The sequence below is a fragment of the Caretta caretta genome, chromosome 6, assembly GCF_965140235.1.
Source record: "Caretta caretta isolate rCarCar2 chromosome 6, rCarCar1.hap1, whole genome shotgun sequence".
Classification (NCBI taxonomy): domain Eukaryota; kingdom Metazoa; phylum Chordata; order Testudines; family Cheloniidae; genus Caretta; species Caretta caretta.
This window is the reverse complement of record NC_134211.1, coordinates 49,538,111-49,552,381: the sequence shown is the minus strand read 5'-3', so window position 1 is coordinate 49,552,381 and position 14,271 is coordinate 49,538,111. Positions and strand designations below refer to the sequence as shown.

General features: G+C 40.3%; 1 protein-coding gene across 4 annotated transcripts in view; it reads right to left on the bottom strand.

The window, feature by feature from the left end:
* Positions 1–1,387: 1,387 nt before the first annotated feature.
* The window catches only part of CAPRIN1 (cell cycle associated protein 1), an 86,575-nt gene continuing 73,691 nt past the window's right edge, over positions 1,388–14,271 (bottom strand). For 2 of the 4 annotated variants that reach the window (XM_048852219.2, XM_048852220.2), the window contains exons 15-19: positions 9,028–9,178; positions 8,204–8,398; positions 7,532–7,632; positions 4,331–4,394; positions 1,388–2,637 (exon numbers count right to left, since the gene is read on the bottom strand). In XM_048852219.2, coding sequence (XP_048708176.1) covers positions 2,573–2,637; positions 4,331–4,394; positions 7,532–7,632; positions 8,204–8,398; positions 9,028–9,178 — 576 coding nt within the window. In that variant the 3' untranslated portion in view covers positions 1,388–2,572. The remainder of the gene's footprint in view (positions 2,638–4,330; positions 4,395–7,531; positions 7,633–8,203; positions 8,399–9,027; positions 9,179–14,271) is intronic. The other 2 variants (XM_048852221.2, XM_048852224.2) reach the window with 2 other exon arrangements.

Below are 14,271 nucleotides of genomic sequence, written 5' to 3'. Positions count from 1 at the left end.
TTCAGCAAGGGGTTTATTAACCATACATCTGTTAAGATTAATGGAATTAGAGTGAACATTCGGGCTAGATATGTATTCAAAGCACTTGTTTTATGTACTACAGATGATTATAGTACATTTCTATGTATCAGTAGCATACAGTAGAAGGGTTAGACTGTCTAAAGGCCATTTTCACACACAAGCTCACAAGATAACACCTCAAAATAACAGGTCTCAATTACCCACATTTTATTAGTTCATTTAAATGATATCATTGAAAATAAATGGATACGCCCACATTTTTGGAAAATGGAATGTCCTGATCTATTCAATGGCCTTCAGTTAAGTATGTTGTAAGTTCAATGAAAAACTAAAATTATTTAAGAATCAGTTGGGATGCAGCAGAAAGCTGAATGGCTATCTGTCTACTACTTATTTATAAATAGCTTAAAAGGAAAACATTGAGAAGACTCCCCTATTTTCCTAAAAATCAGCATTAAAAAGCTTATCTTTTTCCAACTGTAAGGAAATAGCAACAGACAATTAAATGGGACGGCACCAGCAGCAGTTTGCTGTATGGTCACAAGAGTGACTTGCCATCATACTGCAATGTATATCATTGAATTACTATGGGAAAAAGTGCCACCCCAAGCAACTAATGTGTTTGCAAGATGACTGTTTACTGTTGCTTCCACAAGACTGTGATGTCTCCCAGTAAGTACAATACCTATAATTAATTTCTGTGGTCTTTACATTCTGGTCATGACAAAGTGAAAGTCACATGCATTGAGTTTGGGACTATTTCATAATAAAGTAAAAAAAGCTTCGGACTGTCATGACACAGTATAAAACATCCTCCAAATGACAGCAAACCCTTCATTTTGGTTTAGTAAAAGCAATACCATTACCTCGTGATTAAACATCCTCTGTTCGATATGTGGCTGTTGCTTAATATGACCCTTTATAGCACTTTACATTTTCAGTGTGCTATAAAATGCATTTGTACTCAACACCTCTATTGAGGTAGCTATGTATTCTCCCCATTTTAGATAGGGAAACAGGCACAAAGAGATTAATCAATTTGACCAAGATCATACCGGAAGTGAGTGGCAAACTTGGGGTAAGATTTATGAGTTCCCAACTCCCAGTCCCAAGCTAATTCTTCTACACCATATGTTGACTTGACGAACATGAAAGTCTCCATGGGGAAAAAAAATTCCCAGATAATCCAATTAATATGAAGACAACGGACAATAATTGTGAGAGTTATAACTTCTGGAATAATTTAAAAAGGAACAAAAGGCTTATGTAAATCTGTAAGGTGAATTAGAGAATAAGCTTATGAAAGGTCTATCCCCATTATGTTAAGTCTGCATCAGTAGCTGAAAACGATTGTTCCAGAATACAGTTTTTATAAACATGTTTTATTTGTCTTGCTTATACCGTTAGAACTGTAACTGCTGGCTGTCATTTCCCTTAAAAGGGGAAACCAATCAAAACACATACTGGTGCTTTTCAAAAGATAGCAATTAAAAGGGCAGCAGCAGCGGGGATTTGAGATTTCTTAAAACCTTCAGGCTGCAGGAAAGACGAAAGGACATGTGACCAAAAGTGTTATGATTATCCATTAGAGATTTCCATCAGTACCTGTATCAGTTATTTAGGTGATAATACAGAAGGTCAAGTATTAGTGACAGACAATGTGCAAGTCATAAGGAATGATAGAGACAATACCAATCCTTACAAAAGTCATTGCTATCAAAGAAACTTAAATATGTTCAAGAGAGATCTAAATACTTCACATCAAATATACAAGTGGCCATCCAGATTATATCCTATATTTGCAGAAGTTTTAAAGTGCCAATCAAAGCTAATTTTGGGGGGGAAGGAGGGTTAAAAAAACCTTATACAATTACATCAGCAGTTACACAAAAGCAATTTATGTATCCTTAGCCACAGTAAACTGAGCCTGGTGATGGAGAATGCTGTAGCTAAGGGGTGTGTTGTCTATCAAAAGCTGGCTGTAAGCTTATTTGTCTAGTTAGGGATATATGCATCATTATGCATCTTAAACTGTTCAGTGCTTCATTTTAACATGAAAAGGCTGAAATGCAGTTGCTCTGCCAAACCACACTTCATTTCTTCCATCCTTCTTTCATGAGGAAAGTTTAATTTTGTCAACTGCCATCAGAATAAGATCTTTAGGGATTTGCTGATTTTATTTGTTGAATCACTATAGAATGTCAGAAGTGAGGCAGTCTTGCTTTTTTCTGCCACTTTAGTTAACCACGGAGATTTGATCACCCTGAAATTGCCTTTTTTCTTTACTCATAGCCAGAATAACAAATCTGAATCTCATGTGCAAGGCTCAAGATGATGCTTAGGACAGAACATGCAGAGTAAACGTTGTTTCTTTCCATATCCAGGTAATATAAAGCTGACAACTGTAGTCCTGTCTTTATGGGTAATGAAAAAAGTCCCATTACAATGAACTTCCTGTAAGGGAGAACAAATAGATAATAACTCTTCTGGTAACATGTATGGTACATTGGCCAGTGTGTTTTTGGCGTTTAATATAATCCTGTGGATTAGTTTAATTCACTTGCTGAGCATTCATTTGAGACATCCCTCTGTTGGGTCTTGGGGGCCCTCCACGACCTAGAAAATAAAAACAGCACTTACATTTTGTATCAAATCAGACCATTTTAGAGTTCATAAAGGGTGTGACTCAAGTTTGGTCTCAATAACTTTGGTTTAGAATTCATAGGTATATGCTTACTGTACTAATACATGGTCAATATTCTTATCCATTCAAACACAATCACACATGTATGCCTATTAAATCATCTAATCAATTCCTTGGTTTCCCCCTCTTGGTATTTTTCATAATTTTCCTCAATCTCTTAGATTAATTTAAACTAACTTCTAACAAGATTTTCCTCTTCAGTTAACAAACAGCAACTACTGACACAAGTCACCCACACATGTATGGGATAACATATCCAGTGCAAGTTAAACTAAGATTTTTAAAAAATAATTGGTTAGCATTTTTAAAAAATTCTTATTTTAAAGCCATTAAGCTAAAGGGTCTCAAATTATCAAACAGCCAGTCGCAGGTCTGCTGTCACTTTCCTGCTCCTTTGTATCGAGCCCCTTGAAAGTCTCAAACAGCATTCTGAAAATAGATCACCAGCTATTGTTCTGTTGAAGCTAGACATATCAATTTAGAAAACCTATCTTCAATCAATCCACCCTTCTGCCAAAATACTTACCTGCATTTTATTGGCAATGAGCCCTGGACTTTCCTGTTATTTGGAATATATTTATGCACAGCACTGCTATAACTTCACCACGATTAGATAGACTCTCAATCCCCATTCCCATCACACCATTTATTAGGACAGTTCCTTTTGACAACGCATACAGACATTTCCACAAGGTGGCTAATGTTGTTATAGATTTCAACATTTTAGGCAGCAGAAATGGAGAACATGCAATGTAGTTACCAAATGCCTGTTGAAAAACTATGGAAGTATTGTTGAAAGGTAATTAAAGTTCAAATGCAGAAATATTAGCTCAACTACAGTTTTGGTTATTTGATAAACAGTTAGTTTAAGCGCCAACATGATTGAGTGACTTCAATATATTAAAATTTTTGTTTCATTCTCAAAATAAAGTACACAGTGCAGCTGCAAATAAGGCTGGAAATATTTTAGGAGATTTTTACAAAGGGAAAAACCCACCCATCTCTATTTTTTAAGTATCAATTCCTATAATCACTTTCTTGCAGACTCTAGGAACTAAATGAACAAAAGGCAACGTTTGTAAATATGTAGACCAAACAAAAGTATTCCGCAACAGGCTGCAAGTAACGCAACACATCTTTATTGAAATTGAAGAAACATCAATATACAAATTCAGAAGTCAAGGGAGCTTTAAAAAATGCACAAAAGTAAAGCCTGCAGTCAAAATTCTAGCAAATCTTGTCAACAAAAAATTAAAATTCCAAATTGGGTCAGATGGGGCAGCAGTGAAAGGGGTGCAAAGCTTTACCAAAAAAAAATATTTTCAAGTTTTCAGGGCTCATTTTGTGTTAGTAAGAAAAAAGGCAACTAGCTAGGCAAAGATAAACTTAAATCTTAGCAGAAAAATGTAACTTCTTACAAACAAAAATACTTCATTCAACAGCCAATTAACAATTTCCAACACAAAGTTCCAGGAAAATTTAAATTTTTTGAATTGTGGCCTATTAGTTATATATGCTAAAATGTTTTCTGATCCACAACCCTCTAAGAGATTGCATCAGAAACTCCAGTTCAGCAGAATGAGGAACGTATCATTTGAGTATTACCTCGAGGGGCTCCCCGCGGTCCACTCTGTCCAGAGCCACGTTTAAAATTCTGTTGATATCCATCCTAAAGAAAGTATAAAGTGAGAAAAGTAAATTAAAGGTATCCTCATTAAACCATCACAATCATTTGTTGTGCCTTAGAAAGTTAAATATTTGCTATTAAAAATATTAAGTTTCAAGAGTATTTAGAATAACCCATCCATTTTTCAGTATATGAATTCAGGTAAATGATGCCAGTGGGGGCATTGCCAACATACAGAATTGTAATTCTTAGTAGGAAATCCTAATCTGCCTCACAAGACTAGAAAGGAGTTAGATTCATTAGCGACTAATAAACATCTTAAACTGTTTTCACTGACTAAGTGATTAAACTTTACATAACATATCTAGGCTTGGAAGGATTACAGTTTTTATTGGTAAACGTAAATGTCACTATAACACACACAAATGGATGAATAATATTGATAAATAATGGAAGTTTACAGCTAGGCAAAGAAAGAAAAATGCTGCTTGAGAATTTAAGCGTCAAAATCTAGTGATTCAGACTTAGGTTTGTTACAAATGGACTCGCAAATGAATAGTAAAAAGTTATGATTTGCTGATTTATAGATATTGGCTTTGTATATCTGGACATGTGATATTGACAATGTGTTTTAACTGTTTATAAAGCTTTAACTTTTTGAATCTCAAAGTTTTCTGTCAATTAGTCTGACACAACCCAAAATATAATTTACCACAGTTGTGAAAATCTGAATACAAATTAATCGCGCAATAAATTTTTTTTTAAATTTATCGCACTGTTAAACAATAATGGAATACCATTTATTTTAATATTTTGGATGTTTTTCTACGTTTTCAAATATATTGATTTCTATTACAACACAATACAAAGTGTACAGCTCTCACTTATTTTTACAGTGCAAATATTTGTAATAAAAATATAAAGAAATAGTATTTTTCAATTCACCTCATACAAGTACTGTCGTGCAATCTCTTTATCACAAAAGATTAACTTACAAATGTAGAATTATGTACAAAAAAAATAACTGCATTGAAAAATAAAACACCATAAAACTTTACAGCCTACAAGTCCACTCAGTCCTACTTCAGCCAATTGCTCAGACAACCAAATTTGGTTACAATTTACAGGAGATAATGCTGCCCGCGCTTCTTGTTTACAATGTCACCTGAAAGTGAGAACAGGCATTTGCATGACACTATTGTAGCCAGTGTCACAAGATATTTACATGCCAGATGCACTGAAGATTCATATGTCCCTTCATCTTCAATCACCATTCCAGAGGACATGAGTCCATGCTGATGATGGGTTCTGCTCGATAAGAATCCAAAGCAGAGCAGACTGATGCATTTTCATTTTTATCATCTGAGTCAGATACCACCAGCAGAAGGTCAATTTTCTTTTTTGGTGGTTCGGGTTTTATAGTTTCTGCATCTGGGTGTTGCTCTTTTAAGACTTCTGAAAGCATGCTCCACACCTCGTCCCTCTCAGATTTTGGAAAGCACTTCTGATTCTTAAACTTTGGGTCAAGTGCTGTAGCTATTTTCAGAAATCTCACATTAGTATTTTCTTTGCATTTTGTGAAATCTGCAGTGAAAGTGTTCTTAAAATGAACATGTGCTGGGTCACCATCCGAGACAGCTATCACATGAAATATTTGGCAGAATGCAGGTAAAACAGAGACGAAGACAGTTCTCCCCCAAGGAGTTCAGTCACAAATTTAATTAACACATTATTTAACGAGCATCATCAGCATGGAAGCATGTCCTCTGGAATGGTGCCTGAAGTATAAAGGGGCATACGAATGTTTAGCATATCTGGCATGTAAATACCTTGCAACACCAGCTATAAAAGTGCCATGCGAATGCCTGTTCTCACTTTCAGGTGACATTGTAAATAAGAAGCAGGCAGCAGCATCTCCTGTAAATGTAAACAAACCTGTTTCTTAGCCATTGGCTGAACAAGAAGTAGGACTGAGTGGACTTGTAGGCTCTAAAGTTTTACATTGTTACATAATTGCTCTCAAAAAAAACAAAACACCTGCATTTGTAAGTTACACTTTCAGGATGAAGAGATTGCACTACAGTACTTGTATGAGGTAAACTGAAAAATACTATCTAGTTCTTATTTTTACAGTGCAAATATTTGTAATAAAAATATAAAGTGAGCACTGTACACTTTGTATTATGTTGTAATAGAAATCAATATATTTGAAAACGTAGATAAACATCCAATATTTAATAAATTTCAATTAGCATTCTATTGTTTAACAGTGCGATTAATTGCAATTAATTTTATCACGATTTATTTTGAGTTAATCGCGTGAGTTAACTGTGATTGACAGCCCTAATAAAAATCTAAAAAATGCTTAAAGCCCGTAATTTTGTGCAACTGTGAAAATTTAAAGTGATAAATCTAAAAAATGCTTAAAAATAAATATTAGCAGCTAAAATAATAAAAAAAAGCAAATTCTGCCAAGCATATAGATCAGTGGTCTCAGACCTTTATAATGGTGACTCCTTTCACATCGCAAGCCTCTGAGTGCGACCCCCCCATAAATTAAAAACACTTTTTTATATATTTAATACCATTGTAAATGCTGGATGCAAACCGGGGTTTGGGGTGGAGGCTGACAGCTCGCGACTGCCCACGTAATAACCTTGTACCCCCTAAGGGGTCCCGACCCTCAGTTTGAGAGCCCCGATATAGATATATAAAAATATAAACATAGGGAGTATATCTGTTTAGTAATACAGTTATTACATTTTATTTGTTAGCATTGCAGAGCCAAAACAGGTAAGAAAGACTAATTCCATTTTGGCTCATCCACCAACAGAATCATTAACCAAGTTCCAACTGCAGGATTTTCCAGTATGTCTGTTGTAAAGGGTTGCCCACAGATAAATGACAACAGACGAATTTTAAATTTTTACTGGTGAAGCAAAAGTCACAAAAAAAGCTTTATTTTCAAAATCCCAGGGTGAGTAAGACTGGCCATTTGGAAGGTTATGGAGCAAGGAGCTTTAATTTCACTTGTAAACTAAGCACATTTGATATGGAGTCGTTGAGATTTAGCAATTAAAACTCTAAGAAGAATATTTACTTGTTGCTGTAAGCAAGTTATTTCATTTAGTTTGACTGATTTTTCTATTCTTATAATTTTAATTTAAACGTCAACTCACCCGTTGATAGTTGGAGTAGTCCCGAGGAGCATTAAATTGGGGCTGCGAGTAACCACTGTTTGGAGTGTTGGAAAATGAAGGGCGGTAGCCATCATACCCTCCTAAGGATTAGAATACAAATGCTTACTGAAGGGCACATAACCAGTCTTCATAAATTATGATACACACATGAAAGGCCACGGAGGGATTTCATTGACTATTAAGAAAAAAACTGGAATAAAAAAGTGTTGTGCGCCAGCAGACTGTGTAAAAACTTGTAAAATAACCTACATCTTCTCATTAAGACCTCATAAAAAATTGGGGAAGTGGTATCTGAGGATGTTTCTCTGATAATCTGTTATTTATTATTTGTATTACCCTATGTCCAGGAACCCTAGTCATGGACCAGGACCTTGTTGTGCTAGGCACTGCACAAACACAGAACAAAAGATGATTCTTCATTCAGTTCTTAGAGACAGTCCAGCACAAGCCTAGAATTTAAACTGCTTTGTTAAGATAGAACAAAGCGAATACCACCACAAGCTTAAATATCTTCCCAATATATTTCTGTATTAAACAATAGGGTCAACATAACATAAGGTCTCCTGCCATTCTGTAATCCTGAAAAAAAAATTCATATAAACTCTCAAAATTTAGATAAAATATATATACATATATATATTTATTTTTTACCTCTAAACCCATTGGCAGGTCCCCTGTATCCATTCATTAAGCCCCGAGTGCCGCGTGATCCACCACGAGACACTCCCCGGTTGTTATAATAAGGCTGACTGTTACGTGGGAACCCAGTATTCTGTTGTGGAGGCTGCTGGTGGTTACCTGCCACTTGATGGGACTGGTCCGGGGAACCATGGTAGGTGCCAACCACTATAATAAAAAACCAAAAATGGAAGTTTATGTTTTCTATGTTCCCCAAAGACTGATAGGTATCAAGTTAAACCAATCAAGTCTGCCTTAGTACCATCAAGCAGAGCAGTAAATGTTTACAAACCCAAAGACAGATGGTTTGCAGAACTAAAAGTTGCTATTCTGACCATTCCACAGTATTAAAATAATGCAAGATGTCTAGTGTTCAGCAAAGTCAGTGTCAACAGGCCTCAAGTTAGTACCATTACTCTAATCTTTTCACTGGTGTTTGTAGATTTAAATAATAATGATAATAAAAATCAACACACCACACAGCCCTGAAACAAGTGGAAACATTCTCAAGTGACTTCCACAATCTTTCCATGAAGTTGCTAAACAGAGCCCAGAGGCAGCGACACTGCTCCATAAAAATTTATTCTGCGTGCAGAACTTCCCCTCAGTTGGATCCTCCTCATTAAAAGTTTTGGTTTTGCAGAGACTCCCCCTGAACAAAATTTTACACATTCTAAATTCCATTTAATTTTAAGTCGGCTGCCTGGTTTCTTGGTATTTGGTCTCCATGACTATCCTCCACTGGAAGCCTCCCTTTTAGGCTAAAATAATGTTTTAATTTTGTCTAACAAGTTTACCTGTCTGGAGCTGTTCTTGCTGAAGTTCTGATTGTTCTACTTGATGAGGCTGATTGGAGAAACTCTGGTTGTAACTGGCCTGGTACTGATTTTGTTGCTTTAGGGTTTCTGGCTCATTGACAGGAGGAACAGGTGCATTCATATTGAATACCTACAATGGTAGGAAAAAACTAAATATCTCTCTGGTCTACATTTTCCCCAATTTGTACTTACGTGTCTTTTGCACACAATCCGAGACTATATGCTTTATAAACTGACAAAAGAAGCAATTACCTTCCTTTCTGTAACTGTTGTTCTTTGAGATGAGTTGAACACGCCCACTCCATTGTGGATGGGTGTGCACTTTGTGTGCACAAATGTCATTTTCCTCCCCCTTCAGCAGTACCCATCAGGATGGCTGGAGGCCCCCGCCCCAACGCCACATGCCAATGCATGGTGATGTAAGAAGGTGGAGACAACCCAACCCCCCTCAGTTCCTTTGTACTGGATGTACTCTGATGGAGAGGGGAAGGTGGGCAGGCTAGGGAATGGACATGTGGAACATCTCGAAGAACAACAGTTACAGAAAGGTAGGTAATCGTTTCTTCTTCAAGTTATTGAACATAATTTCCACAGTAGGTGACTCTCAAGCAAACGTCTATGGAGGCGGATTCGGAGTCTATCTGAATAGCAATTGCAAGACCACCTGCCGAAACTGGCATAATCTCTGGATTGATAGTCAATGGTGTAATGAGAAGAGAAGGTGTGGCTAATGACCAAATTGCTGCTTTATAAATGCAGCGCAAGACAAACCTTATCTTTATAAAAAACTGTATAAGGGGGTTCTGAAACTAAATCTCTCAAAATGCCACCTTCATAGAAAAGTTAAGGAGGGAGCCAGTCACAAGGTGTTCAAAGTGGGGTTCCATTAGAATTGCCAGGACTAAGTCGAGATCTCAAGGTGGGATGGGACATTCACTTGAGGGTATAATCTATTATCCACTGTGACAGACCCAGACCAGTAGAGTACAGGAATCTGGCAGAAGGCAAGTATAATGGCCACTGGATGAATAGTTTTCTGTTCCCTGAGTGAACAGAGCAGGGGCTGCCCTAGAGCAATCAGGAACCTGCTAGAATCAATTAAGACAGGCAAGCTAATCAAGACACCTGGAGCCAATTAAGAACTTTCTAGAATCAATTATGGCAGGCAGGCTAATCAGGACACCTGGTTTAAAAAGGACCTCCCATCAGTTAGTAGGGGGGCACACAAGGAGCAGGGAGTAAGAAGGCGTGCTGCGGGAGGACTGAAGAGTTCAAGCGTGATCAGGTTTCAAGAGGAAGATCCTGCAGTGAGGATAAAGAAGGTGCTGGGGGAAGGCCATGGGGAAGTAGCCCAGGGAGTTGTAGCTGTCATGCAGGTGATACAGGGAACGTTGTAGACAGCTGCTATCCACAGGGCCCTGAGCTGGAACCCAGTGTAGAGGGTGGGCCCGGGTTCCCCCCATCCCCCCAACTCCTGATAGGACACAGGAGGAGTTGACCAAGTCTGTGAAAAACACCAGAAGGGAAGGTCTAAATTGGAAAGGGATCTGGCCTGTTCCCGACCCACTGGGTGGGACACAGACTGCAGGGATTGTTCTCCGTTTTCCCCATGCTGGCCAGTGATGAGGTTAGCTGAGTGGACGGCAGGTTTGAGCCACTAGCAAAAGTGGCCAAACTGAGGGCTGCCGGGAATCTCTGAGGCAACTAAATCTGTTAATAAGCGCAGGACCCACCAAGGCAGAGGAGGAACTTTGTCACACCACCCATACATCAAAGCTGAGACAGCAGCCAAATGCACCCTTACAAAACAGTCAGATTCTGTCTTAGATCTAGCAGATAGTTCAGCACAATACTCAGGGTGCTTGCTGAGCAGCACACATTTCTCATGAACCCAAAAGGAGAAGCACTTCCATTTGACCAAGTAAGTAACCCTAGTTGAGGGTCTTCCATTAATTTAGAAATACATTCTGGACATCCTGTGAGCAGGACCTTTCAAAGGGATTCAGCCACGAAGCATCTATGTTGTGAGATGGAGAGCTTGGAGGCTGGAGTGATGAAGGCAGCCATGGTCTCAAGAAATTATGTCTGGATCTAACAAGAAGAATAGAGGAACCTGGGACAGAATCAGGAAAGCTGAATACCAGTATTGAAAGAGCCATGCCGTGACATACTTTAAAGGATGAGACAAGCATGGTCCTTTATTATTTTTGGATATTACTCGGAAGAACAAAGGAATTGTACGGAAGGCATATAGAAGGGAATTCTCCAAGATAGGAGAAAGGCATGTTAGGTTGCCTAGGGAACAGAACTGGCAAAATTTTCTATTGGGTCTTGTTGCAAAAAGGTCCACTTGGGGAAACCCCGAGAGTTGGAAGATAAACCTGGCTACAACTGGACCTAACGACCACTCGTATTGATCGGTGAAGGATCTTCTCAGCTGATCTGCCAGGATGTTCTGTTTCCCCGAAAGGTAAGCAGCTTTGAGGTGAAACAATGGAGTTTAGATGTACTGCTCTTAACTCCCTGACATTTATTACCAAAGGCCTTGTGTCTTCATGGACCCAATGTGAGCCCCCCCAACCTAGAGAGGATGTGTGCGAGACTAGAGGGTGTGTTCATAGTGTGGGAAGGAAAGCAACTTCCAAGCAAACTTTTAGAGGGTCTATCCACCAATCCAGAGACAACACAACTAGCTTTGGAACTTGAACCATCTTGTCCAAATGGTGGCAATTCAGGGCATATACTGATGTTAACCACGTTTGCAGCTTCCTGAATGACAGTTTGGCATGCTGCACTACACAGGCTCATGCTGCCATATGACCTAGCAACCTGAGGCACTTACTTGCTGTTATGAGCAGGTAAGCCTTCATTCAAACTACTAGGTCTCAAATGGTTTTGAACTTGGTTTGTGGTAGAAAAGCTCTGGCTTGTGGAGTCAAGGATTGCTCCACTGAAATCTACTGTCTGTACAGGCTTCGATACGGATTTTTCTCGATTCATTCAGAGCTCCAGAGCATTGAATATAGATAGAGCAATGAATATGCTGGACAGGACCCGCGACTCTGATCGACCTCTGATCAACCAGTCACTCAGGTATGGGAAGACATGGATACCTAATTTTGGAAGATGAGCTGGTTCCACAGCTGCCAAGCCAAACTGAACCACTATGAATGGATAATGTTGAATATCAGGCATTAACCTGATAAATTTTCAATGGTTGGGACATATTGCAATATGGAAGTAAGTGTCCCTCAAGTCAAGGGCCCCATACCAGTTTTCTTCTAGGGAAGAGATAATTGACACTAGGAACAGTGTGAGATTTTATTTTCTGTAGGAATTTGTTCAACTCTCTGAGATTTAAGATGGGCATGAGATCTCCTTTTGTCTTGGGAAACAGAAATAGAAGCCTTCTCTCTGGTGGCTCAACAGTACCTCCTCTACAGTCTGTCTGAAAGAGATTCTCGACATTGCCCTTCAGTGGGAGATCGAGAGTGGTCCCTGACTGGGGGAGCAGGAGTATAGAGAGAGGGGTAGGGTGTATTAAACTGGATGACATACCTCTGTTCCACCATACTTAAGGCACGCTTGTCTTACATTATGTGGGTCCAAGTACTTAGGAAGTGGGACAAGCATTTGGTAAACAAAAAAAAAAAAAAAGGGGGGGGGGGGAGAACAGACAGAAGTGAAGAGACTGGTATAATGTCCTCAACTACCCAATCAAAATGCCTGTTTGGAAGAGGCAGCTGGATGTGATGGGCTCGCTGACACTGAAGAGGAGGGCGCCTTCTATAGCTCCTTCTCTGTTTTCCTAGGAGGATCTTGGAAACGCGGAGCAAAGCTATGGTGACGAAAGGACAGTTACCTTTTCCGTAACTGGTGTTCACGATGTGTTGCTCATGTCTATTTCACAATAGGTTGTGTGCTCACCATGTGCACCAGTGCTGGAAGTTTTTTCCCTAGGAGTACCCGTGGGGGGGGATTGCCCCAGCGACCCCTGGAGTAGCACTTCCATGGCTTGGTATAAGGGGCGCTGCGTGCTCCCCCCACCCTCAGTTCCTTCTTGCCAGACAACTCCAACAGAGGGGAAGGAGGGCAGGATGTGAAATAGACATGAGCAACAAATCTTGACCACCACCAGTTACGGAAAAGGTAACGGTCTTTTCTTCTTCGAGTGATTGCTCATGGGTATTCCACAACAGGTGATTCCAAGCTATACCTGTTGGAGGTGGGTAGGAGTTCACAAGTTCTCAGGACGGAGGACAGCCCTGCTGAACCAGGCATCATCCCTGGTTTGGGAGACAATCTCATAGTCCAAGGTGAACATGTGAACGGAAGACCACGTGGCGGCCCTACAAATGTCCTGGATGGGGACATAGGCCAAGAAGGCAGCCGATGAGGCCTGTGCTCGAGTCAAGTGTGCCTTCACAATCAGTGGCAGGGGGATACCCACCAGTTCATAACAGGTATGGATGCTCAAAGTGATCCGGTTGGAAAGCCGCTGAGTGGAGGACAACTGACCCCTCGTGCTCAGCTGAGTCGAACAGTTGCAAGGAATTTCTGAATGGCTTGGTTCACTCATGGTAGAAAGCCAGAGCCTGTCACACATCGAGCGTGTGGAGACTGCGCTCCTCACTGGACACGTGGGGCTTGGGGCAGAGGACCAGCAGAAAAATGTCCTGACCTATGTGATAGGCGGAGACCACCTTTGGGAGGAATGCAGGGTGTGGGAGGAGCTGGACCTTGTACTTATGAAACACCGTGTATGGAAGCTCGGAGGTCATGGCCCTGAGTTCCGAGACCTGCCTGGCCAACGTGATCGCGACCAGGAAGGCCACCTTCCATGAGAGGTGGGACCAGAAGCACATGGCTAGCAGCTCAAACGGGGGCCCTGTGAGACGGGCCAACACCAGGTTCAGGTCCCACTGCAGGACCGAGGGCGTATGGGAAAGAGACGGTCCAAACCCTTAAGGAACCGGCCAGTCATAGCATGGCAGTGCACTGGTGGATGGAAGGCCGATATGGCTGCCAGGTGCACCTTGACTGACAAGGGTGCCAGGCCCTGGGCTCTAAGGTGGAGAAGGTAGTCAAGGATAATCTGGATCGGGGCAGCCACCAGGGGAAACACGCCATTCACCCGCCCATCTAGAGAACCGGGACCACTTCGCCAAGTAGGCGCGGTGCGTGGAGGGCCGCCTGCTTTCTAGGAAGATGCGTTGAACCCCT